The sequence below is a fragment of the Barbus barbus genome (assembly GCF_936440315.1).
Source record: "Barbus barbus genome assembly, chromosome: 5".
Classification (NCBI taxonomy): domain Eukaryota; kingdom Metazoa; phylum Chordata; class Actinopteri; order Cypriniformes; family Cyprinidae; genus Barbus; species Barbus barbus.
In genome coordinates, this window is record NC_136733.1 from 24,670,171 (window position 1) to 24,697,224 (window position 27,054).

The 27,054-nt window shown below is 36.0% G+C and overlaps 2 protein-coding genes across 4 annotated transcripts; both read right to left on the minus strand.

Annotated features, from left to right (window-relative positions):
* Window positions 1–209: 209 nt before the first annotated feature.
* On the minus strand, window positions 210–11,721 carry LOC306870407 (transient receptor potential cation channel subfamily V member 1-like). 2 transcript variants are annotated; one of them, XM_079417659.1, is made up of 16 exons: window positions 11,289–11,721; window positions 8,984–9,208; window positions 8,739–8,896; window positions 8,119–8,271; window positions 7,805–7,942; window positions 7,334–7,632; window positions 6,437–6,607; window positions 5,468–5,641; window positions 5,097–5,201; window positions 4,908–4,978; window positions 4,427–4,592; window positions 3,176–3,242; window positions 2,566–2,876; window positions 2,316–2,437; window positions 1,992–2,095; window positions 210–1,922 (listed from the first exon to the last, which is right to left on the minus strand). In XM_079417659.1, the coding sequence occupies exons 2-16, from the start codon at window positions 9,169–9,171 to the stop codon at window positions 1,810–1,812; spliced, it is 2,340 nt and encodes a 779-aa protein (XP_079273785.1). In that variant the 5' UTR covers window positions 9,172–9,208; window positions 11,289–11,721; the 3' UTR covers window positions 210–1,809. The 2 variants fall into 2 exon arrangements, with proteins under 2 accessions (XP_079273785.1, XP_079273786.1); XM_079417660.1 differs by having other exon boundaries at window positions 8,984–9,179; window positions 11,289–11,425.
* Window positions 11,722–15,076: 3,355 nt separating this feature from the next.
* LOC306870411 (transient receptor potential cation channel subfamily V member 1-like) lies at window positions 15,077–25,927 on the minus strand. Of its 2 annotated transcripts, none has more exons than XM_079417666.1 (16): window positions 25,808–25,927; window positions 24,112–24,335; window positions 23,867–24,024; window positions 23,266–23,418; window positions 22,952–23,089; window positions 19,056–19,354; window positions 18,445–18,615; window positions 18,124–18,294; window positions 17,760–17,864; window positions 17,602–17,672; window positions 17,223–17,388; window positions 16,982–17,048; window positions 16,198–16,526; window positions 15,924–16,045; window positions 15,632–15,735; window positions 15,077–15,562 (listed from the first exon to the last, which is right to left on the minus strand). In XM_079417666.1, the coding sequence occupies exons 2-16, from the start codon at window positions 24,297–24,299 to the stop codon at window positions 15,450–15,452; spliced, it is 2,355 nt and encodes a 784-aa protein (XP_079273792.1). In that variant the 5' UTR covers window positions 24,300–24,335; window positions 25,808–25,927; the 3' UTR covers window positions 15,077–15,449. The 2 variants fall into 2 exon arrangements, with proteins under 2 accessions (XP_079273792.1, XP_079273793.1); XM_079417667.1 differs by having other exon boundaries at window positions 24,112–24,307; window positions 25,808–25,915.
* Between the last annotated feature and the right edge of the window lie 1,127 nt (window positions 25,928–27,054).

The window sequence follows — 27,054 nt, forward strand, 5'->3', positions numbered from 1 at the left end:
GCTGTTTACTCTTGCAGGTTCAAATTCAGGTAAAGCAAACCAACGTAACCTTTGCTACTGTCACATCTAAATCACTGAACAGATTCTGAGGGATTGTCCTTGCAAATTGTGTATTGGAAGTCAGTTCCCTGGTAACAAGGTTTGCCAAAATCACACAGCCAGTACATAACTTAAAATTTAAACATCCGGAATAAACAATAATGCTTTACGGCGGTGCATAATCCATTGAATTTAATTCAGATTTTTTTTTTTTTTTTGTATATCACTTCACAATATAAATCGTTCACAACATCTTTACAAAGCTTATACATCCATAAAGAGTTAGCCTACTATACTGAGTAAAACAACATTCAGTAGTTTCTAAGAATACAGTGTTTGTGCACAGTTGAATTGAATCATTCTAAAATACCACATGATGAGATAAAAACCCTATGGGTGTTTCCTAGAGAACCTCTTCTCATAATTTAAAAGAAAGGAAGTTCTTATTCAGGACTGGAAAGTCAACATTTAGAGGGGGGAAAACAGCTCCCATTCCGAGTGAGGCCACTTTGCCCCTAGCTGTCTCAGTTACGCATGATTGCAGCTTGTTTTATTCAATGGCTCTGTATATCAAAGGGATACAGCGCCGGAAGCGGAATAGGCAGGTCGCCGCATTTAAGCCGTCTGGTGCGGATGTAAATTTTAGTTATATAAATGAGAGCACAGCAGGGCATTCGCGATCTAGGATCACAACATTTCAGCTCTGCAGTGAAGTAATAGTCGGAGGACTTGAGCCATCTATCACTGAACTTAAATGAACAGTGCGTTATTGGCCAGTAAAATAGGTAACGGGTGACATTTGTGGAGGTATTTAATTATACGGTTGTTCTGCACAGTGATTCATTGTGTCTGGATCTTATTTGCATCATCCTGTGATGGAGGTCTCTGTTGTGCCACTTCAGTCACAAGCAGCACCACGCGACACCACAAGAGGGAGATATATTAAAACAGTTTTGCACGTTGCCCCTAAAATCAGTCCAGGCGATCTTTCACTAATTACGTTGTTATGCATTAAAAATGAACTGAATGTGTAAATATATCAATCATTCACTCATAATCACTGAGAACATAAATGTTCTGAAATAAAAGCTTACAATCAAGCTTTGTACAGTTTTGCGTACAAAAGGTGGGTCATTCTCATTATGCAGTGGACTACATTTTGACGTGACCTTTATATGTTTTAACTCCCCTTTTTTGTTGTTGTTGTATCCTGGTATATAGGAACATTTAAATGACTGAAGAGACATGAAATGTTATTGCGTTTTGAGTATTTTTAAAAGTTAAAAAAGGTATAGCCTACTTCGGGTACTTTTGTGTTAGATTTTGAGTGTTAATGTAATGAACAAATGGTTGAACATACAATTTTTAATATCCATATTTTAAAAATGGAAATCATATTTAGTTTTATCACAACTAAGCAAACATTGAGTGAACACAATTACCAACTATTCTTAATTTTCCAATATAAAAATAATAAAATAAATAAAAAATTAGCTAGCTCTCCATCCTTTACTAATTAAAAAATAATTAGCTGTGTATATTATTTTATATAAATGCTTTCATAAATTACAACACATGCATAATTTTTAAAGAATTACAGTTAAAAAGATATGTATACCAGGAATGACATTTGAGGTGTATAATATTTGTTCTTTAATAAATGAACCACAGTCAAGTTTTAACCAGTCATAATATGTAATTATTCCTACATCAGTTGTAATGAAAGGGAACTGCAAAATAGATTGCAATAGATTACGGATTATAAAAGCATCAGACGGAGCTAGAGGCCTCAGCTAGAGGACTCAGCTCCTGTGCATCTCTGTGTTGTGGTCTCTGTGTCCAACGTTTACTGAACGTTTGCAGGAGTCCACGCTGGTTGGGCTCTGTAACCAATACACATGATATGACACAGGATAAAAATAAATAACACATATTTGTTTAGCATCGACTACCTCTCTGATGTTCAGTTGGGGAAGGTACAGGCAGGCATTTCCCAGGGTCCTCGGTAATTACACCCAGGTTTGTGTTCCATTGGTTCCAGTTGACTTCCTCCACGCTGAAAGAAAGAGGGCACATGCTTCAATTATTGCTTATGGTTTCACTCTATGTGTTTGACAGTAAACACAGATCAATACAGAGTAAGTGTGCATTATTATGTATTATGCTTGCATTTACATGCTAAAATCCTCTTTTCAAAAATGAATCATCCTTTCTTAAATAGGAGACAAATGCAAACTTCAGATCTTGTGGTTTCGGGTGGAAGCCACGAGGGTTACCTAAAACACCAGCGTCGATCAGGCTCCTGCCCCCCGCCTAGGTCCTTTTCTTTTCCAGAGCGCAGCCTTGTCTTCAAACAGCGGGGAAGAATCCACTCCATGTCCAAAGTGGTGATTGCACGCTGTGAATAACAATGAATAACAAACAAAATGGCAAACCATTACAGCCATTTTGCCCACTGAATCATTTCAAGGATTTACAGGTTATGGAGAAACGGGTAGACGGCTTTAACTTTGCCTTTGATTTCACCTGTAGTTTCCAGATGTTGGTGCTCTCTATGGACATCTCATCCACTCTTTGATTCATCAGAGCGATCAGCATGTTCAGCAACAAAATGTAAGTCATCACTATATACAGAATTAGCAGCACATAGAAGACCTCTGTATATTTATATTGATCGGTGAACTCCAGATCTCCCATGCCAATCGTAAACTTAAACAACTCCAGAGTGGTGAAGTAGATGCCCTGAAATGAGGGCTTCTTACAGTTTTCATTTCCATTAATAGGAGTGAAAAAGGACCGTCCCTTACTAGGTCGATCATCAAGGAGAGTTACCACGGCTGTTGATTAAGAAACAAACCATTAAAACATTAAACATTTGAGGAATTGAAAGTTCAAGCGCACACCATTTATTTGAAATATATATATTTTTTTGTAACAATGTAAGAGTCTTTACTGTCACTTCTGATCAACTTAATGCATCCTTGCTGAATACAAGTATTGGTTTCTTTCAAACAAACTTACTGACCCAAACCTTTAAAAAGGTAGTGTAATTGGAAAATGTTTGTTATGTTGTGATACATATGAAATTAATTGTAATAAAAGAGTCAAGGACATCCATGAATGTATGCAAATATACCTGCAGAGAACCCAATGAGGAAGACCATGTACACGACAAGGAATCGGCTAATTTCTCCAAGAACCATCTGACAAAAATTAAAGAGTGTGAGAGTGTGTCATGCAAACATGAAGTAGCTAAAAAGCCTGAATTGTGAGGACTAGTCTACACTACAATGAGGCATTAAATGTGTTGCATACAGGGGTGTGCAATATATATCGTCTGCGATAATATAGTAATTGTTGTTTTAACAATGTGCAATTTGACATAATCGAGTATTTTGCAAAAACCAAACAGAACACCTACCAGTGCACGCTTACAGTGTGTTCTTTCACTGCATGTTAATAAAATGCATTAAGAATGATCACAAAATACAAGATATGGGGGCAGAAAATGCGTATATATTTCATATGGTTAAAATCACATGAAGAGTGCCGTTTTTTTAATCAAAAATAAGAATGATTACAAATGTGATATTGATTTTATACAACAGTTCAGTAAATAATATATTAAGAGTCTTACATTTTAGACACCATATTGCCAGTTTTTGCTCCATTTCGCCAACAAAAAAATAATTCCAAACAGCTACAGTACTGTTTTGTGTTTAGTTCCTGAATAAATCAACCATTTAAATGATTCGGTTCAGTTGCGATTACTCACTTGTTAACAGTGTCTTGCTGCCACCTACTGGCGGTTTTAATTTCACATTCAAAGTATCTTTTCATTTTAAAATAATTTAAAATATCAGTATTCAACGTTTAATGTTTAAAATATAAAAACATTATGCATTTGTAAATGCAGGTTAAAGCACTCCATGTCCCTCTGAGCTGTATTAAACAGTGTGTAAATACATCTAAATGTCACTTCAGATGCAACTTCTTCAAACATTCATTTTGTTGATACTTATTCTAATTGACTGATTAAATGTAACAATTTGATTCAAAAGATGCACACTTTTAGAAAACAAAATGGCTTTATTAAAGGTAAAATTGCCCATAAAAGGTAAAAATGTATTTAAACTTATATGAAAAGATTAATTTCTATCACTGATGTGAACTGACCACACAGAATATGAAGAATATCAAAAACTGCAGCTGTCCTGCGAAATGTCGTCTAATTATCGTTATCGAAAAAATCCCAACAAATATCAAGATATCTTTTTTTTTTGTATCGCACACCCCTGGTTGCATAGAATCTTTCTACAGAGCTACACAAACCATAATTTACTAACACTGTACAGGATGATGGATGAGAAAGACAATTATCCCTCACCTTTTCTATCATGACACTGTAGATTCCCATATTTTTGGACCCTCTTGAGAAGTAGAGTAGATTTACCCAGCTCAAGGCAAGACACAAAACTAGACAGGCCACATATTCATCATTACCAAAACAGTATAGTAGCGCACAAGCCAGGAAGAGCACGGCCTGCAGAAAACTAATTCAACAAAAAGTCTTATTAGGAGTTAACAATGAATGCATACACTTAATGATTACTGTTTGTAGCATAAAAATGAGTTTTACTAGTGCAGTTTAGCTGTGTGATGTGAATATAGAGCACAAATGTGATTTCAAAAACTCACAAATCTTTCAAAAATTTAAACCCTAACCCTAGCTAGTAGAATTATTGGCAAAGAATGTAATTTCAAGCATATTAATCTATATTTGGGAAAAAATTAATACTGAAGTAAAAAAAAAAGTGCTAAATAAATTATTAATGCTGAAATAAATATTAGAGAGTGAAAGCACTCACAAAAGCTGATCAGTGTATCCATCTACGACCAGGGACTGGAATCTTGTACGCTTCCTAAACATGTCTATTAACTTAAAAGATAAAGGAATTCAGTCATTTGTGTAAAAATAAAAAGGGGGGGGGGGGGTAATTTTGTATATGAAAGTTATATATGAATTTGTTTTTAAACCTAAAGCATTAGATACATACCCCTCTAATAAAGAAGTAAAGCGCTCCAATGGTAGTTATGATGTGTCCTGTCTGAAGCATATAGCCTTTGCTACCTTTTCTATAAGGATATGGAGGATTTAATGACTGAAAGATAAGAGTGGGGATCAAATAATGAATCTTTCACAGTAAGCATGCACAAAGACACAAGAATAGGGTTGAATCAGACACTGAACTGGAATAAGTTCAGCGTCTGGTTAATGTCAGTATACATATTTTCCCTTAATATACTTTTATTATTTTCTCTGTAAAGGCAAAAGCACGAAATGTTGCTCCCCTGCCGTGAAGTAGCAGAACGTCAGAGCCCAAAGGGGCGGGGTTTTGTAGTCTCCACCTCTGGGCTGTATACCTACGTGGCTGTTGTTAAAGTCCTTCCCTGCTTCTCGGTGATAAGCTACTGCAGTGAAGATGAAAAGGTAGATAACATAAACGATAAAGTTGAACATGAACATCCGTTTCGCAAATCTCTCCCACTTCTCTTCAATTAGTCGGTTGAAGGGCTCAATATGGAGCATCTGGAGGCGATTCTGAAATCAGATCAAATAGAATTGCTATCAACTTCTTTCAAATGAAACATTTTGCTTCAATGGAGTAGTAAAGTCTAATATATATATATATATATATATAGGGTGACCATACGTCCTCTTTTCCCCGGACATGTCCTCTTTTTGGACCTACAAAAATGGTTTTTTATCAGTCATCTCTCCTTATTCTCCACATGTGATCAGTCGAATCGGACTCAGCTCTTGTTGGATGCAGGTTTGCCAAATCTGCCTTTTTCCACAGAATTAGGCTACTTTTAAACTGTTGCCATGGGTTGATTTTCCCAAGTGAGTTAAAGATTTGAAATACTGCCTAAATTACATTTGACTGAAATGCTTGTATTGTAACATTTTGCATTCTACCTATGATCAAACTTTCTTGGACTATTACATTAACTGTTCCCTCCTGGTGGAATGACCTGCTCAACTCAATCCAAGCAGCTGAAGAAACGGCTGAAAACACATCTCTTTCTAATCTCATCTCATTCCCTCTAACGCTAGCACTCTCTATTCAAATGCTTATTGTAACTACTTGTTTTATTTATAAAGAAAAAAGAGCCTCTAACACTAGCATTCTCAATTTTTTCGCTATTCTTTCAACTTTATTTTATTTCTTTTTAAACTTACTATTTATACTGTTAGGTGAAGCCCTGCCCATGCCACCACCACCCCCCACCCCCTGCTGTCCTCTTTATGGAAAACTAAAATATGGTCACCCTAAATATATACATTTTAGATTCTAGAATTAATTAGTATCATGTTAGCAGCATGTCATCTCACAGGAATCTCACTGCCATAAACGATTATCTCCAGCGCGGAGTTCTTGTTGTAGGTGTCGAGAGAGGCGAGGTCATACAGAGACGAGCACACTGGACCGTAGGCCCACTCCGTGATCTTCCGTGACAGATGGCGGCACCCCTTAAACTCCCGCTGCACGATGTGCTTTAACAGCTAGTTGACAAATGAAAATTAAATCTGAATGATTTTATCAGGCTCTTTAAAAAAAAAAAGCTAATTATAAATGATTGACAAACGTTCTATTTAGTCTCGTCTTTTGGCAATGCACTAATTTTAGTAATCAGCCAAGCCAGCAACAGCATCAGCTAAAATATAGAACAAAAGCAATACAATAAATAAAAACTTTAGGTTATGACCGTCGCTGTAGACTACATGACCGTTCAATAATTTACACTGTTAATGTGGCACAGGAGCACTTCTGAAGTAATATTTAGGTGTCTTTACACAGACTGTTTAATGCTGCTCAGAGGTAGTAGAAATGCAGCGGTTACAACTGCGTACCTTAATACTAGGGGCTGATATGGGTCTGAGCTGGCATAATTTAGTCAGGCTTTAATGCAGCATTGTGTCTTTACACTGAATTTTGAGCAGGCACTGAGAAGCCTTAACTCAGCTGTGTAAAGATGCCCTATATGAATCAGTGTGATGTCTGACTTAATGCCATGTGCTGAAGGGAAATAGCTTCTCAAATCACATGAGGACTAACCATCTACACAAAATCAGGAACATCCAAAAACAGAAAACAGAACTGACACTTAAAAAATATACACTGCTTCAAACGAATCACTGGTTCAAGTAAATACTGGTATTTTGCAAAACATCAATTGTTCTTGGAAATTCAAAATTCAGTAAACACCAGAAGAAGAAAAAAAGGTTTACCCCCACTTTTCCTGTTTTGGCAGCTAGTGTGAGTGGGGTGAGTTCTGCATTATTTTCAATATCCTCCAGCTTGATCTTGGGGTGAAGTCGGTCGGCTTTGATTAAGATGTGATCATACATGGCAATGACAAACTCTGTGTTTTCAGGACTGTTATCAGCTATGGATACTAGTGCATGAAGTACTGTGTTTCCATGAGAGTCCCTCTCCCTGACATCCACCGCCTGGTAAGGGTTGTTCATAAGGAAGTCCACTATGTCTTGCTGATTAGTGCAAGCGGCCAGCGACAAGGGCAGCTCACCTGTGCACAAAAGGTGTAAATGATGCAGTTAAGCCCAGGTCCCCACAAAAATGGGTCAGCAACATTAAGAACAATAAGTACATTTTGAAAAGGACTTGCATTTTAAAAGCAGCATTTCTGCTTAATAAATTATATCAATATTGCAAAAGTTTAACAATACACTTAGACCCACCAAAATAGAAGCATGTTTCTTGATTGGGCTGAAAGAATTTCCCACAGGCTTTAGCATGGACATCAGCTCCTTTTTGAACCAGCATCTTTACAAATTTTGCACTTCTCCGTTCAATTGCAACATGGAGTGCTGTCTGACCTGTCTCAAAGAGATCCGTCAATAACATGGTAAAATGGATGGGTTGGACATGTCAAACATGATCAATATTCTGTTAATTTCTAAAAAATAAATGACTAATGTTAGCTAATATAAAATTAGATTAATAATAATTACGCTAATAAAAATAGTATGTAATATGAAGCCATGGCTCTGACCTTTGTAGAAACTGTCTGTGTAAGCAGCATTGACTAAAATGTTTAAATCTCCCAATTTCTCTGCAATTTCCAGCAGATGTTCAATAGTATCATTCTCGCCTTCCCTCAAATTTAAAAGTGCTTTCAGCAGGGCTGTCTTTCCATTGGACTTATCTAAAGATGATATAAAAACAATTGTTTCATTATTTAATTAATATCTGTCATGAATTCACAGTACTTACTTTGTGTACTACATCATTCAAAAGGTTGGGGTCAGTAAGACTTATTTATCAAAGAAACTAATAGGCCTACAATTATACCCCCCCCCCCCCTCCCCTCCCCTCCCCTCCCCTCCCCTCCCCTCCCCTCCAGTGTAGAAGGGGCGGTGGAGGGATGCTGATTAACCGTCAAAGGATAGAGGTATGTCAGCTGTATTTATACCTATGGTGTTGATTAACTTGAGTGCGTTCCTCTTGTGTTAATTAGGCTAAGTATCTGACGCGCTCCTTCCGAACTTTGTTAATAAAACATCATTTTTGATCAAATAAATGCAGCCTTTGTGAACATAGCAGACTTCTTTCAAAAATCATACCAACCCCAAACATTTGAACGGTAGAGTATTTGTCGTTGAATACAATTACATTGAGAGTCGGTGAGCCGTTTCATGTTTTTGTGCAGGTACTGATGTAAACCCTGCAGTTTAGACACATCACCACTGGACACGGCATCAAACAGCCTCTTGAGGGTAAACCTCTCACTGTCCTGCTGAGCTGGTTCCTCTTTCACGTTTCGGATTCCCCTGTGTGCAGAATGTATCTGATAAAGTAAGGATTTCTCATCTTGTTTTAATGCTATACTCCAGTGTGGTTTAAGGAGGCCCACTTACCTGTCAAAGTGTAGGTTAAATTTCATTTTGTGTGCAGGCTGCTCTATCTCATCCAGGTAGTTAGAATCCATAGGCCTCTTGTCCTTTGAGGCACCTTTTTTCGTCTGTTTGGCCTTTGACCTTTCCTCCTGTGTCAGGTCATCCATCTCCAGGAAGAATGTGGGGCTGCTGTCTCTTGATTTACTCATAGTGATGTCTTCTTAGTCATACAGCAGAAATTAAAGCCTGCAAGTGTAAGCGATATCATTCACAGGACATTATGTTTCTATTTCATACAAATAATGTCTAGTAAATGTGAGCCTGACCACAATTAGCTAATTTACTTATATAAGCAAATGGGATATTCTTACATTAACTTTAAAATGCGGAATTGTGCATAATATAAATGACTAAATATTTCTTCCTATGTGACCAGTCAAATTGATTTTTGATATAATGTAGACTAAGAGCTGCTTTTGTAAAATAGAAGCTGCTTGAGTGTTATAATGGATCATCATCACATTGTGTCTTCTCGTTTCAAACACCACTTAAAGAGGAAGGGGTCACAAATGATCCAAATGGAAACTCTGTGACAGTTGAAGTTGAAGGAAATGCAGAACTACTGCTACTGTTAAGTTTACATGTATCTCATTTCTAGGACTCTTCATAATAACAGCTAGGATAATTTTGGAGATGTGATGATATGCAATTCTGATCATAAGAATACATAGGCCTATATAAACCATCTATTGGATCTGTGGTTATCTTTGGTACACAAAAAAATCCATTCTTAATCAAAGCAAAAACATGGATTCATTTACATGTCAAAAGAGGTTTTCAAAGACACAGAAGATTGAGAAACAAACAAAAAAGTAAGCAGTTTCAGTTCATATGTGCAAGTAGAGATGGTGCAAATAGTTGCAGGCTCTAATAGACCCTTGCTAACTGAACTATTAATATCTCTTCATGCTGTTACATGGTATATGATCCCATCCAGGGAATGGGCCATTATTGTCCCATCAAGGAAAACTTTCCCTGAGAATACATGGAAATGCTTTTCAGACAAAATGCAGTATCTAATGCATTGGATATTCTGTACGGTAGAATATAATAACTTAGCATCTTTGTAAATGGCTCCATATACAATTACATTCTCTAAATGCAGTGAGAGGAAATAGTAATCCTGCATTAAGAAACTGCATTACACTGTCTTTCGGTAATCATGTAGTGTAAAGTCAAAAATATATAAATGTCCATAGAAACAATTAGATACTAACACTCAGCTCCATTTTGACCGGGTTCCTCAGCATATATGTGATCTATCTTGAGACATTTTACTATGCATCTCTCACAAAGCTGGTTTTGTATTTAAAAGTAAGTTTAAGTTTTTTAATGAATCAGTTTAGATTTTACTTGACTTTAAGTTAATGTGACATTTTAATACCAGTTAACATCACTAATTATGCTTGGATGCTATTTCAGTGATAGTCCTTTCTGCTGAGACCATTTAAATTACACTTCATTTATAAAATAATTCTATTAACAGCTAGAGCTGTGAGAATAAGAGCTAATGAATCATCCTAATGTGCCTTTTTGGTTCAAACACCAGTTAAAAGAGGAAGGGGACACAAATAATTCAGATGGAAACTCTGTGACAGTAAGTAAGGAAATACTAAATTAATTTCACTAGTTACATATATATGATTTGAACATTTGAGCATATTTGTATCTCACATTAAATAAGAACTCAAATTGCTGAAATCATTATGGAAAAGCAATTATGTGTAATAATGTGGTCATGAGAGCATCCAGTCACAGTTCCTCATTTAAGGCACAGACTATAAACAATAGACAGCCATAAAATAGACATGGAACATTATTCAGATTTGTCAAAACAAGGATTAATGTTTAATGTGCATGTCAAAGTAAGGAAAGGGTGTCAAGGATGCTAGAGATATTTTTAAATCTCTAAACCTCTCTGTAAATGGGTTCAGATAACATTACAGCGGAAACTGTACATTACACAGACACCATCTTTAGATCATCTCACTTACTACATTATGAGATTTAGCACTTACTCTGCATGTTTTGGGTTGAGCAAAAACAGTCACACGTGTTATTATCAGCTTTAAAAAGACAAACATTAAAACTGATCTGCAAAAATATGGACTGAAGTAGATCACAAAAACATCAAAAAATGAAATAACCAAAGGCATTTACTTTACAGGTTTTTATTTGGTTTACTACACTAGCAAAATCTGAATTTATTTAAATATTGCCCTATTATTTAATATGTAGGAGTAAAGTATGAAACATTTGTACTCACCAATTAATTTCTGATTTTTCTGTCCAGTATCGATGAGCTTGAATCCTTGAGCACGATAACTTGCTCTCTCTCTCTCTCTCTCAGTGTGTCAGAGAGCAAGAGATGTTTTGAAGTTGCTGAGAGCCTTACAGAAAGGCAGGTTGTATTGATTTTTTGAGTATGTTGTTACGTATGTTTTGCCATGTCCACGCCTTGTTGTAGCTCATTTATAATCATCCATATATACAATGCACTAGACGTCATCATGCTCCTTCTTAAAATGCTTCATTCTCATCTAGCAACACAAGATTCTAATATATATCTTAACTATCCAAGTGATCAATTGTTCATGTGCTGAAATGCATATAATATTGAATAAATATCTCTGAGCAGCACGTTTGGTTTAGAGCAGCATTCAGGTCACCTACACTTATCTGTTGAGACTGTTCTGTTGAGCAATTTCACTTTTCTTAGCACGCAGGGTTTCCTGTGACACTGCAGGACTGTGGCAGAGTTGGTGCAAACATGGTGGTTTAGGTGCATAGATTACGTGAATAAAATGAAACCTTAGCATGCAGTCGATTCGCATGAAATGTGATGATATATTCCAACTGTTTATTAACATTTAAAACTGCCACTGAACATTGTAAACAATATTTTGTCATTTCAAGGCTTTGTTCAGACATTTAATGGAATTCTGAAATATTCTTAAAAAATACATATTTTGTATTTTACATCACAGTGGTTTTGTATTGCACTCAACAACAATAGTTACATAATGAACAATAGATGAATTTGACCCATGTTAGTCAAAAGTAATGATTTTTTAATTGATGAATGATACAGTATTAAAATATTTTCAATTAAATACACTTCATTACAAAGTGTGATTATTTATACATTTAATACAAAAAATGGCCCCACCAGCATTGTAGGTCATATCATACCATACCAGCACGGTAGGTCAGATGTCTCAGAGACCAACATGGTCTTAAGTGTTATATCTTTTGTTTGGAGTTTTAGCAACTCCAACCGCTGAGTCAACATCTTTTCCGTAGACTACATGAAATGGAAACGCTCTCTCCACTTCCTGTTGCAGAACTGTGTTACATGACAGAGCGCTGCCGCTGCCAATAATACATTTACATTTAGTCATTTGGCAGACGCTTTTATCCAAAGCGACTTACAATTGGGGAATACAAAAAGTGATTCATCTCGAAGAGGCAATCAGACAGAGGAAGTGCTCGTAACACCAAGTCTCAGTCATTGTTCAAATAAGTACAAGCTAGTAAGGGATGGAGAGAAAAATACACCTCACCCCAGCGGCCTGCAGGTTCTGAGAGGACATAATAAGCCCGATAATGGAGAGTAATTGTTTCTGTAAAAATACATTTGCTTAGCACCTAAGTGATAAAACTCATAGGTTCAGATGGCGATTTATTTACAGTGGAGAAGCAAGTTCTGTGATCCTTCGAACCGGGAACGCACTGCCCTCATGGCCAGACACATGATTGTTTACTGCTGTAAATAAAACGTCATATGCCTGGAATAATAAGAATGAATTCATATTTAGCAATATCCTATTTATTATTTACTTATTAAATCTCCTGTTTAAAAATATGAAAATAGTTGAAATGGTTTTCTGTCTTGCATTTTATCTCTCAAAATGATGGATGTCATTAAAAATGTGGAAATAAGCAGAAATTGTCACACTCTGCCAGGGAACAAGGAAGCCAGGAGACGAGGAATTCACAAACGAGTCTTTTAATCAGCAACTGGGAGCATGGAAGGCACAGGAAACAAGAGGAATGACGTACAAGATCCGACAAACACTAACTGAAATGACTGGGGCTTATAAACACTGGGTAATTGGGGAAGACGATGAGACACACCTGGAGCAAATGAACACAATCAGACTGGGGAGAAGCTGGGTCACGGGAGCAAAACACACACAAGACAGTCCACAATCCTGACAGAAATAAGTCAATGCAACCTCATAAAGCTACTTGGTTTATATTTTTATGTAATTCTAGGCCTATATAATATATATTTTAAAATTGTATTGCATAGGCCTACATGTTGCTGCCATAATAATTTCAAATGTGCTTTTCTTCTTTTTGCTCTTAACAGCTCCCATTTGCTGTGGTATAGCAGTTATGAAATATTGTTCTTGTAAATATTTTCCAGCATTTCAGTATTTTGTTTTTCCAGTGCAACAGTTGTTTAGCACAAACCCACTCCTTTTTTATTTTTTTATTAGTTGAGACCGCCTTAGAAAGCTCATTCACTTCACTACCATTGAGGTTAACTAACATGTTGAATTTGGAAGAAATATAACGACAGTAACAGCCAATGGTTAACAGAAGTTTGTTAGAACTGTAAGTGAACTTTATTACTGCACTTTAGTAGTGTAACAAAACACATGTAGCCTACAGATTTCTTGTTCCGAAATCCATTTGCAGCAATGAGGTCGGAGAAATAGATGAGTATTAGTAGCTTCCGATTAGATCTGCTTAGCGCTTACAATTTAATCCGAATCAGAGTAGCAGATGAATGGAAGACGGCTTTCTCACCACGAGGACACCTTGAATACTTGCTTATGCCTTGGTTATGGCCTGCTGTGTTCCAATCCTTAATAAATGACATTCTAAATCACGGTCACTGCCTACATTGATGCCATTTTGATATACCAGTGAGCAACACATCCCTCATGTAAGAACTGTCCTGTCTCGATTTATGACAAACCATTTGTATGTCAAAGCAGAGAAATCTGAATTCCATGTCTCAAGTACAACCTTCCTGGGCTATAAGATCAGTCACAGAGGAGTGGAGATGGACACTGCAAAAGTCAGGGCAGTCACCGAGTGGCCACATCACAGTAAAAGAATTACAGATGTTCTTAGAATTTGCTAACATCTATAGAAGGTTCGTCTGTAACTACAGTACCATCACGGCACATCTAACTTCATTACTCAACTGAAAAACAAAGAAACTGTCATGGACTCAACCTGCCTTTGATGCCTTAAAAACCATCTTTACCTCAAATACTCCAATACTGAAACATCCAGATCATCAAAGAGCCCGCAGCTTCAGTTTCCAGTACGAGTGAGACACACCTGGTTTAAACATCCAGAATATACAATTCTACTTTACAGTTTTGCATAGTCCATTGAATTTTATTCAGAATTTATTTGTATATCACTTCACAATATAAATCGTTCACAACAACTTTACAAAGCTTATACATCCATTTAGAGTAACTATACTGAGTAAAACAACATTTGTGTACAGTTGAATTGAATAATTCTGTTAAAATACCCCCAAAAAAGTCTGGCTTCTGGCAATTGCTATCTCTTAACAAACAAGCTTAAAGTATATTTTTAAACTCTACAAAATTTACCCTGCTTTAAAAACTTTTTATAAACTTTATTTAGTTAAATTTTAAAAAGGTACAGATGTAGGTCTATGCTGTAGCGTTTGCAAGCAGAAGCCATAGACAGCTCTTTTATTTATTTTGGCACTGCACTTATGTATCTCTTCTTCTTTTTTTTGGGGGGGGGGGGGGGGGGGGGGGTGCAAAATGTACATGATTTGTATTGTTGGAAATATTGATGTAAATGTTCTTTTAGGCATTATTGTAAACTCAACATATAAACAGACCCACACTTTTGTTATTTTTAAAAATTTGAATGGTTACATTTCATATTCATAAATTTTTAGGGGGAAAAACATGTTTTATAGTATTTAAAAATGAAGTAAAGCATTATATTGAATCTATATTGCCCTTGATGAAACAAAAAGCTAGTTGAATTTTGCAGGCTTGTACACTCCTTAATGTATTCTTGTAATGTTTATATCTCCCCCTAGCATTTGAAAAAAAAAAAAAAGTATTGTAATTGTATTGACTGTTAATATTCTGTTCTATCAAAAAAAAAAACTAGTGTGGATGTAAATTTTATTTATAAATGAGAGCACAGTGGGACAATCATTTCTTAAATAACACATATATTCATTAAAAAAAATTATATGATGCATAACATGAATGACCAATGAGGAGTATTTTGTTCTTTAAATGAACCACAGTCAAGTTTTAACCAGTCATAATATGTAATTATTCCTACATCAGTTGTAATGAAAGGGAACTGCAAAATAGATTGCAATAGATTACGGATTATAAAACCATCAGACGGAGCTAGAGGCCTCAGCTAGAGGACTCAGCTCCTGTACATCTCTGTGTTGTGGTCTCTGTGTCCAACGTTTACTGAACGTTTGCAGGAGTCCACGCTGGTTGGGCTCTGTAACCAATACACATGATATGACATAGGATAAAAATAAATAACACATATTTGTTTAGCATCAACTACCTCTCTGATGTTCAGTTGGGGAAGGTACAGGCAGGCATTTCCCAGGGTCCTCGGTAATTACACCCAGGTTTGTGTTCCATTGGTTCCAGTTGACTTCCTCCACGCTGAAAGAAAGAGGGCACATGCTTCAATTATTGCTCATTAGTTTCACATGTGTTTGAAAGTAAACAGATCAACACAGGGTAAGTATGCATGATATTATCATCTTTTCAAAATGTATTGCCCATTTTCAGATGGGAGACAAATGCAAACTTCAGATCTTGTGGTTTCGGGTGGAAGCCACCAGGGTCACCTGAAGCACCAGCGTCTATCAGGCTCCTGCCCCCCGCCTAGGTCCTTCTCTTGCCCAGAGCGCAGCTTTATCTTCAGACATTTGGGAAAAATCCACTCCATGTCCAAGGTGGTGATTGCACGCTGTGAATAACAATCATATTTATTGCCTGATTAAACAAATAAAATTGCAAACCATTTCATATCTTGCACAAACAGTTGCCCATTGAATCATTTCAAGTGATTACAGTGTGTGTTCAGACACAAGACGGCTTTAACTTTGCCTTTGATTTCACCTGTAGTTTCCAGATGTTGGTGCTCTCTATGGACATCTCATCCACTCTTTGATTCATCAGAGCGATCAGCATGTTCAGCAACAAAATGTAAGTCATCACTATATACAGAATTAGCAGCACATAGAAGACCTCTGTATATTTATATTGATCGGTGAACTCCAGATCTCCCATGCCAATCGTAAACTTAAACAACTCCAGAGTGGTGAAGTAGATGCTCTTGAATGTGTTCTTCTTACAGTTTTCGTCAGAACTGTCATGACATTGTTTTTCAGAAACGTTTGCTATTTGATCTTTGCTGATAGAATCCACATCAAGCAGAGTTACCACGGCTGTTGAATCAAATCATTAACACACACTATCATTCAAATATTTGGGGTCGATAAGATTTCTTAATGTTTTTGACAGAAGTCTCTAATGCTCACCAAGTAATATTGTGCTTCAACATTAACATTAAATTAAATTAAATATTAAAGAAAAACAGTTGTACTACTTAATATTTTTGTGGAAGCAGTGATATTTTTTCAGGATTCTTTGAAAAATAGAAAGTTCAAAAGAACAGCATTTAAAAATATAATGTTTTATGTAAGAGTCTTTACTATCAATTTTAATTAACAATGCATACTTGCTGAATACAAGTATTAATATCCTTCAGAAAATCTAAAAATCTACTGACCCCATACTTTTAAACAGTAGTGTAATTGGGAAGTGTTTGTTGTGTTGTTATAAATATGAAATTAATTGTAATAAAAGAGTCAAGGACATTCGTGAATGCATGCAATAGTACCTGCAGAGAACCCAATGAGGAAGACCATGTACACGACAAGAAATCGACGAATTTCCCCAAGAACCATCTGACAAAAATTAAAGAGTGTGAGTACAAACAAGTAAAAAAGCCTTAACTGTGAAGACTAGTCTACACTACGAGGCATTAAATGTGTTGCATAGCATCTTTCTACAGAGCTGCACAAACCATAATTTACTAACACTGTACAGGATGATGGATAAGAAAGACAATTATCCCTCACCTTTTCTATCATGACACTGTAGATTCCCATATTTTTGGACCCTCTGGAGAAGTAGAGTAGATTTACCCAGCTCAAGGCAAGACACAAAACTAGCCAGGCCACATATTGGTCCTTATCCAAGCAGTACAGTACAGCACACACCAGAAAGAGCACGGCCTGCAGAAAACTAATGCAATAAAATGCAAGAATAAACAATGTATGCATTTAATGATTACCGTTTCAGTAGGAAAAATGAGTCTGAGTAGTGCAATTTAACTGTGCATTGTGCATATACAGCGACTTCAAAAACTTAACTGACAAAGAATGTTATTTCAAGCATATTAATCTGTATTGAGAAATTATTAATAGTCGAATAAAGCAAGAGACTCAAAGGACTCACAAAAGCTGATCGGTGTATCCGTCTATGAGCAGGGACTGAAATCCTGGACGCTTCCTAAACAAGTCTATCAACTTAAAACAAAAGGGAATTCATTCATTTCTGTAAAGAAAAAAAATGTACATGAAAATTACATATGAATTTGTTTTAAACGAACATACTCCTCTAATAAAGAAGTAAAGTGCTCCAGTGGTACTTATGATGTGTCCTGTCAGAAGCAGGTAGTCTTGGCTATTATTTTTATAATGAAATGGGGACTTTAATGACTGAAAAGAAAAGAGTGGGGATGATACATGGCATTAAATAGTGAAACATTTACACTAAGCATGCACAAAGTATAGTTTCAATCAGACATTGAACTGGAATTAGTTGTAAGTATGCATATATCCCAGAGAAGTTGGTTTTATTTAGTCTGAGACAATGTAGACAGACATATTCGTGTCTAGCATGAAATGTGATGTAAAGCCAAACCCCTGCCCATGTCACGGCCTTTTTGTAGTCTCCACCTCTGGGCTGTATACCTACTTGGCTGTTAAAGTCCTTCCCTGCTTCTCGGTGATAAGCTACTGCAGTGAAGATGAAAAGGTAGATAACATAAACGATAAAGTTGAACAAGAACATCCATTTGGCAAATCTCTCCCACTTCTCTTCAATTAGTCGGTTGAAGGGCTCAATATTGAGCATCTCGAGGCGATTCTGAAATCAGATCAAATAGCCAAGCATGATGCTATAAAAAGCATTTATCAAAATCCATAGTTTCTTTACAAATTAAAATTTTGCTCCAGTAAAGAAGTAAAGTCTAATTCTAGAATTAATTAGTATCATGTTAGCAGCATGTCATCTCACAGGAATCTCACTGCCATAAACGATTATCTCCAGCGCGGAGTTCTTGTTGTAGGTGTCGAGAGAGGCGAGGTCATACAGAGACGAGCACACTGGACCGTAGGCCCACTCCGTGATCTTCCGTGACAGATGGCGGTGCCCCTTAAACTCCCGCTGCACGATGTGCTTTAACAGCTAGTTGACAAATGAAAATGAAATCTGTCAAATTACTGTCAAATATGTGTTATTTAGTCACTTATCTTTGGCAATGCATTCATTTTATTCATCAGTAACAGCATCAGCTAAAATATAGAACAAAAGCAACACAATAAACAAATACATTGTGACAACTGTGACTTTAGGTTAAATAAGATCATCATGATGATCACTGTAGACTGCATGACTATAAATCAGTGTGGTGTCTGACTTAATGCCATGTGCTGAAGGGAAATAGCTTCTGAAATCACATGAGGACTAATCATCTACACAAAATCAGGAACATCCAAAAACAGAATTGACACTTAAGAAACACACATTGCTTCAAATAAATACTGGTATTTGGCAAGACATAATGAAATTGTTTACATTCTTGGACATTAAAATGTCAGTAGGCACCAGAAAAAAAGATGGTTTACCCCCAGTTTTCCTGTTTTGGCAGCTAGTGTGAGTGGGGTGAGTTCTGCATTATTTTCAATATCCTCCAGCTTGATCTTGGGGTGAAGGTGGTCAGTTTTGAATAAGATGTGGTCATACATGGCAATGACAAACTCTGTGTTTTTCGGACTGTTATCAGCTATGGATACTAGTGCATGAAGTACTGTGTTTCCATGAGAGTCCCTCTCCCTGACATCCACCGCCTGGTAAGGGTTGTTCATAAGGAAGTCTACAATGTCTGGCTGATTAGTGCAAGCGGCCAGCGACAAGGGCAGCTCACCTGTGCACAAAATTTGTAAATGATGCAAGTAAGCTTAAAAGTGGGTCAATAACAATGAGAACATTAAGTAGAACTTGAAAAGGACGTGGCCTTCAAATGCAGAATTTCTACCGTATTAAGAATTATCAGAATTACGGGTCATTACACGAAATTGGTACCTTTTGAATATAAACAAAAAATAATCAAACATAGAATTACCACAACAACAAATAAAAAAACATAATGCTATGTATTCTTCAACTAAATACTATTTTACATCATTTAAATAATTTTTATAAGGGTAATATTGGCAATTTGAAGGCAAAATACAAAAATCACATTTGCATTTTGTTCCAAGTATAGTCTCATTGCTGAGCAATGTTTTTGGCATAAGCATACATTATTTATATAAAATAGAAGTCATTTATCATTGTCCTTTCACTAAAATATTTTTTTGGTTAAGTAAATACTACATTAAAAACAAATGTAATTTCTACATTAAATAATTTATTTCTGGCAAGATTTAAAAAATTTAAGTAAATTCTATTTAAGCTTGTAGAAATTAAAGTTTGAACTTATATACTTGCTTGCTTACATGTTTGTAAGTGAATCACATGCTTTAATAGCATGGTTGTTTCCCAGTGCTACATCGATTGAGTAAATTTTAGAAGCCACGACTGAGTGAAATGTACTTAAGTATTGCAGATTTAACTTATAATAATTAAGATTTAAAATAAAATTACTCATCAAACTCTAACTGGTCATGTTAAATTTCCTTTGCTAATTTTACCTAACTTAGTTAAGTAGATTTTTTTATTAATTCAATACTTACATTGTACTTAAAATTGATGTGTGCAAAAACTTGCAAAATAAAATTTAAGTAAATCTTACTTATTGTTTTTTTCAGTGTTGATTTCATGTCTGTTACCCTCACTAAAACAACTTTGTAAAATAATGGTACATTCCATGGACATCACTTCCAGGAAGTTACATCATCTCTCAACCAGGATTCCAACAGTTAAAACACAAGCAAGTTTATCTCTCTCTTCTATAATGTTCTATTTTTGATGATTTATGAGAATTGACAATGTCAATATGTTACCATTTTCAAAGTGTAAATTTAAGCAATTATTTAATTGAATAAAATCAGTATCTACAAGTAATATCCTTTCAAATTGTACAGCCTGTCCTTTTGTGACCGAAGTAATTACTTGTTCAAAAAAGAGAGCATGAGATTTTGGACACAGCCCAAGATCTTGCATTGATAATTGAACCAGATCAGTATATTTGAAGACAAACATAGACACATGATCTAATTACAATACACATAAACATTAGAAAAGTAATATGCTTCACTAATACAACTATGCCAAGTGCAAAACAATATAATGCGATTTGAAAAGGTAAAACTTCACAATATTATGTATACAAATATGTGCAGTGTATGCCGAAGAATGCATGTCCTTTCATCCGTTATTCTGGTCAGTCCTGTAACTATGACGTCAATCCTGTTGCTGACATTAATTTCTTGAAAATAGTAAAAGATATATTTGATATGGCCTTTCAGATTTTTTTCATTGTATCTTCAACTATATTTTGGTCAAAGCCCTTTTTTATTATCGCTTTTGTAAAAATAGGATGTTCTTCTATCTGAATGAGAAAAATAAGATTGAAAAAAAATTGAAACAATCCTGGTGAAAAGAGAAAATAAACTAAACTAAAATACTGCTCTTATATGTAAAAACTATTACACAGTTCTAATGAACAATACAGGTCCTTCTCAAAAAATTAGCATATTGTGATAAAGTTCATTATTTTCTTTAATGTACTGATAAACATTAGACTTTCATATATTTTAGATTCATTACAACACAACTGAAGTAGTTCAAGCCTTTTATTGTTTTAATATTGATGATTTTGGCATACAGCTCATGAAAACCCAAAATTCCTATCTCAACAAATTAGCATATTTCATCCGACCAATAAAAGAAGTGTTTTTAATACAAAAAAAAAAAAGTCAACCTTCAAATAATTATGTTCAGTTATGCACTCAATACTTGGTCGGGAATCCTTTTGCAGAAATGACTGCTTCAATGCGGCGTGGCATGGAGGCAATCAGCCTGTGGCACTGCTGAGGTGTTATGGAGGCCCAGGATGCTTCGATAGCGGCCTTAAGCTCATCCAGAGTGTTGGGTCTTGCGTCTCTCAACTTTCTCTTCACAATATCCCACAGATTCTCTATGGGGTTCAGGTCAGGAGAGTTGGCAGGCCAATTGAGCACAGTAATACCATGGTCAGTAAACCATTTACCAGTGGTTTTGGCACTGTGAGCAGGTGCCAGGTCGTGCTGAAAAATGAAATCATCTCCATAAAGCTTTTCAGCAGATGGAAGCATGAAGTGCTCCAAAATCTCCTGATAGCTAGCTGCATTGACCCTGCCCTTGATAAAACACAGTGGACCAACACCAGCATCACTGACTGTGGGTACTTGACACTGGACTTCAGGCATTTTGGCATTTCCCTCTCCCCAGTCTTCCTCCAGACTCTGGCACCTTGATTTCCGAATGACATGCAAAATTTGCTTTCATCCGAAAAAAGTACTTTGGACCACTGAGCAACAGTCCAGTGCTGCTTCTCTGTAGCCCAGGTCAGGCGCTTCTGCCGCTGTTTCTGGTTCAAAAGTGGCTTGACCTGGGGAATGCGGCACCTGTAGCCCATTTCCTGCACACGCCTGTACACGGTGGCTCTGGATGTTTCTACTCCAGACTCAGTCCACTGCTTCCGCAGGTCCCCCAAGGTCTGGAATCGGTCCTTCTCCACAATCTTCCTCAGGGTCCGGTCACCTCTTCTCGTTGTGCTGCGTTTTCTGCCACACTTTTTCCTTCCCACAGACTTCCCACTGAGGTGCCTTGATACAGCACTCTGGGAACAGCCTATTCGTTCAGAAATTTCTTTCTGTGTCTTACCCTCTTGCATGAGGGTGTCAATGATGGCCTTCTGGACAGCAGTCAGGTCGGCAGTCTTACCCATGATTGCGGTTTTGAGTAATGAACCAGGCTGGGAGTTTTTAAAAGCCTCAGGAATCTTTTGCAGGTGTTTAGAGTTAATTAGTTGATTCAGATGATTAGGTTAATAGCTCGTTTAGAGAACCTTTTCATGATATGCTAATTTTTTGAGATAGGATTTTTGGGTTTTCATGAGCTGTATGCCAAAATCATCAATATTAAAACAATAAAAGGCTTGAACTACTTCAGTTGTGTTGTAATGAATCTAAAATATATGAAAGTCTAATGTTTATCAGTACATTACAGAAAATAATGAACTTTATCACAATATGCTATTTTTTTGAGAAGGACCTGTATATAGTAAGGATTGTGTCTGTAACAGGAATGAAAAAAATATCAAAATATGAGGTAGAAAAATAGACGTTAAATAAGAAATTATATAGCACGAGATGGCACAATACGATTTCTTGTCTTTTCTTCATTTTATGGATATTTAAAAAATGTTGATTAAACTTGTTTTATACTTTAATCTTTCCAAGCTGAAAATGCACAGATTTCATGGAATGACCCTTATATTAGTCTTACAAAAGTTTAACCTTAATCTTAGACCTACCAAAATAGAAGCATGTTTCTTGATTGGGCTGAAAGAATTTCCCACAGGCTTTAGCATGGACATCAGCCCCTTTTTGAACCAGCATCTTTACAAATTTTGCACTTCTCCGTTCAATTGCAACATGGAGTGCTGTCTGACCTGTCTCAAAGAGATCCGTCAATAACATGGTAAAATGGGTAGGTTGGACATGTCAAACATGATCAATATTCTGTTAATTTCTAAAAAATAAATGACTAATGTTAGCTAATATAAAATTAGATTAATAATAATTACGCTAATAAAAATAGTATGTAATATGAAGCCATGGCTCTGACCTTTGTAGAAACTGTCTGTGTAAGCAGCATTGACTAAAATGTTTAAATCTCCCAATTTCTCTGCAATTTCCAGCAGATGTTCAATAGTATCATTCTCGCCTTCCCTCAAATTTAAAAGTGCTTTCAGCAGGGCTGTCTTTCCATTGGACTTATCTAAAGATGATATAAAAACAATTGTTTCATTATTTAATTAATATCTGTCATGAATTCACAGTACTTACTTTGTATAATACATCATTCAAAAGGTTGGGGTCAGTAAGACTTATTTATCAAAGAAACTAATAGGCCTACAATTATACCCCCCCCCCCCCCTCCCCTCCCCTCCCCTCCAGTGTAGAAGGGGCGGTGGAGGGATGCTGATTAACCGTCAAAGGATAGAGGTATGTCAGCTGTATTTATACCTATGGTGTTGATTAACTTGAGTGCATTCCTCTTGTGTTAATTAGGCTAAGTATCTGACGCGCTCCTTCCGAACTTTGTTAATAAAACATCATTTTTGATCAAATAAATGCAGCCTTTGTGAACATAGCAGACTTCTTTCAAAAATCATACCAACCCCAAACATTTGAGCGGTAGAGTATTTGTCGTTGAATACAATTACATTGAGAGTCGGTGAGCCGTTTCATGTTTTTGTGCAGGTACTGATGTAAACCCTGCAGTTTAGACACATCACCACTGGACACGGCATCAAACAGCCTCTTGAGGGTAAACCTCTCACTGTCCTGCTGAGCTGGTTCCTCTTTCACGTTTCTGATTCCCCTGTGTGCAGAATGTATCTGATAAAGTAAGGATTTCTCATCTTGTTTTAATGCTATACTCCAGTGTGGTTTAAGGAGGCCCACTTACCTGTCAAAGTGTAGGTTAAATTTCATTTTGTGTGCAGGCTGCTCTATCTCATCCAGGTAGTTAGAATCCATAGGCCTCTTGTCCTTTGAGGCACCTTTTTTCGTCTGTTTGGCCTTTGACCTTTCCTCCTGTGTCAGGTCATCCGTCTCCAGGAAGAATGTGGGGCTGCTGTCTCTTGATTTACTCATAATGATGTCTTCTTAGTCATACAGCAGAAATTAAAGCTGTAGTGGTATCATTCACAGATACAGGACATTAGGCATCTATTTCATACAATTTTAGATAAGCTGTAGGAAATATGAACTGTCTTACAGAGGACGAGTCCACTTAAAGAGGAAGGGGTCACAAATGATCCAAATGGAAACTGTGACAGTTTATGTTGAAGGAAATGCAGAACTATGCTACTGTTATACTGTATATGGCTTTAGTTTATGTGCATCTTATTGCAAGAACTCTTCCAAAAAAAAAAAAAAAGAGAAGAAGAAAAAACAACTGGAATAATTAAGGAGATGTGATGATATGCAGTTCCGCCTGTGATTTTGTAAGAGAGAAATGTCCTTAGAAACAAGCTATACTAACACTCATCTCTGTTTTGACCCCGTTTCTAAGCATACACGTGATCTATCTTGTGACATTTTACCCTGCATCTCTCACAAAGCTTGTTTTGTATTTAATAGACAGTTCTTTTTAAATGAATCAGTTTCTTTAAAGATGATAACACCACAGTTTTTTTTTTTTTGACAGTCTATGTGACATTCTAATACCAGTTAGCATCACTAATTATGATTTGATGCTATTTCAGTGATAGTCCTTTCTGCTGAGACCATTTAAATTACACTTCATTTATAAAAAATATTCTATTAACAGCTAGAGCTAATGAATCATCCTAATGTGCCTTTTTGGTTCAAACACCAGTTAAAAGAGGAAGGGGACAAAAACAACTGAGATGGAAACTCTGTGACAGGAAGTCACAGTATCAAAGGAAATGCAACATTAGTTTCACTAGTTGCATATATATATGATTTGAACATTTGAGCATATTTGTATCACACATTAAATAAGAACTCAAACTGCTAAAATCATTAGGGAAATGTAATTATGGATTCATGTTTAATGTGCATATCAAATTAAAGAAAAGGTGTTAAGGATGAAGAGAATTGAGCATATTAGAAGTGTATGTGAAAGCAGACTCCTCGATGGGTGAGGCAGCACAGATTGGTAGAGAGTCTAACAGATATTTGATGGACAAATTATACGAGTTAATGTTGTTTTATGCTAGATGATGACCTAATGTGCAATTGCAAGATGCTGGATAGTCTTAGTTAGTAAAATATTATGACAATTTACCTCTCTGTAAATGGGTTCAGATAACATTACAGAGGAAACTGTGTACATTACAAAGACACCATCTTTAGATCATTTCACTTACTACATTATGAGATTTAGCACTTACTCTACATGTTTTGGGTTGAGCAAAAACAGTCACACGTGTTATTGTCAGCTTTAAAAAGACAAACATTAAAACTGATCTGCAAAAATATGGACTAAAGTAAAAAATAAAACAAAATAATAAAAAAAAACCCAGCAAAAAACATGTTTTAATATGATTTACTACATTATCAAAATCTAAATTGATTTAAATATTGCTGTAAACTACTTAATATGTAGGAGTAAAGTATGAAACATTTGTACTCACCAATTAATTTGTTTTTCAATCCGTTAGATGAAGTGTCCAGTATCAATGAGCTTGAGTCTTTGAGCACGATAACTTGCTCTCTCTCTCTCTCTCTCTCTCTCTCTCTCTCTCAGTGTCAGAGAGGAAGAGATGTTTTGAAGTTGCTGAGAGCCTTACAGAAAGGCGGGTTTTATTGATTTTTTTTTTGAGTATGTTGTTACGTATGTTTTGCCATGTCCACTCCTTGTAGCTCATTATAATCATTCATGTACCTTACAATGCACTAGAAGTCACCATGCTCCTTCTTAAAATGCTTCATTCTCATCTAGCAGCACTATATTCTACTACATAGCTTAACTGATAAATTATTCATGTGCTGAAATGCATATAATATCGAATAAGTATCTCTGAGAAGGAAATTTGGTTTGGAGGAGCATTTAGGTCAACTACACTTATGGGACTGTTCCGTTGACCAATTTCACTTTTCTTAGCGTGCAAGGTTTCCTGTGTGACACTGTAGGACTGTGGCAGAGTAAAGTGGTTTTGGTGCATGCATAGTGGTTTGGGTGCATCGATTACGTGAACAAAATAAAACAGCATTAAGTTGATTCTTGGTGCATACGTGGTAAAGAATTTGCTCCTTTGAGGTGAAACTGGTCTGTGCCTCCTTTTCTACTTTTGAAACAAACAGAACTGTCAGTTATAGCCATGTGTAACACATGAAATATACCACCTAAGCTCAATTATAACAAAAGGATGACCATAAAAACTTAAAATGTGATGATATATTCCAACTGTTTATTAACATTTGAAATGCCACTGAACATTGTAAACAATATTTTGTCATTTGAAGGCTTTGTTCAGTCATTTAATGGAATTCAGAAATATTCTTAAATACATATTTTGTATTTTACATCACAATGGTTTTGTATTGCACTCAACAACAATAGTTACATAATGAACAATAGATGAATTTGACCCATGTTAGTCAAAAATAATTATATAGTATTAAATTTAAATATGTATTTTTTTAATTGATCAGATATACAGTATTAAAATATTTTTCAATTATATACAAAGTGTATATTTGTAAGTATATACAATATACTTACAAAGTGTGAATAAGTATACTTTTTTTTTTTGCAGAAAAAATAGCCCTACCAGCATTCTGGTAGATCAGACGTCTCAGAGACGTTATCTTAAATGTTATATCTTATGTTTGGTCACCATGGCAACTCTAACCGCTGAGTCAACATCTTTTCCGTAGA

What these genes read in the sequence shown, in the direction of transcription:
- LOC306870407 (XM_079417659.1), bottom strand. Translation starts at nt 9,171, where the DNA reads ATGAGTAAATCAAGAGACAGCAGCCCCACATTCTTCCTGGAGATGGAT. An exon ending in CACAGACAGTTTCTACAAAG is followed by an intron (nt 7,943 to 8,118) that starts GTCAGAGCCATG and finishes TCTTTGAGACAG; the next exon opens with GTCAGACAGCACTCCATGTT. An exon ending in ACAGTGTCATGATAGAAAAG is followed by an intron (nt 3,243 to 4,426) that starts GTGAGGGATAAT and finishes AATTTTTGTCAG; the next exon opens with ATGGTTCTTGGAGAAATTAG.
- LOC306870411 (XM_079417666.1), bottom strand. Translation starts at nt 24,299, where the DNA reads ATGAGTAAATCAAGAGACAGCAGCCCCACATTCTTCCTGGAGACGGAT. An exon ending in TTTACTTCTTTATTAGAGGA is followed by an intron (nt 17,673 to 17,759) that starts GTATGTTCGTTT and finishes TTTTGTTTTAAG; the next exon opens with TTGATAGACTTGTTTAGGAA. An exon ending in CCCAACTGAACATCAGAGAG is followed by an intron (nt 15,563 to 15,631) that starts GTAGTTGATGCT and finishes TATTGGTTACAG; the next exon opens with AGCCCAACCAGCGTGGACTC.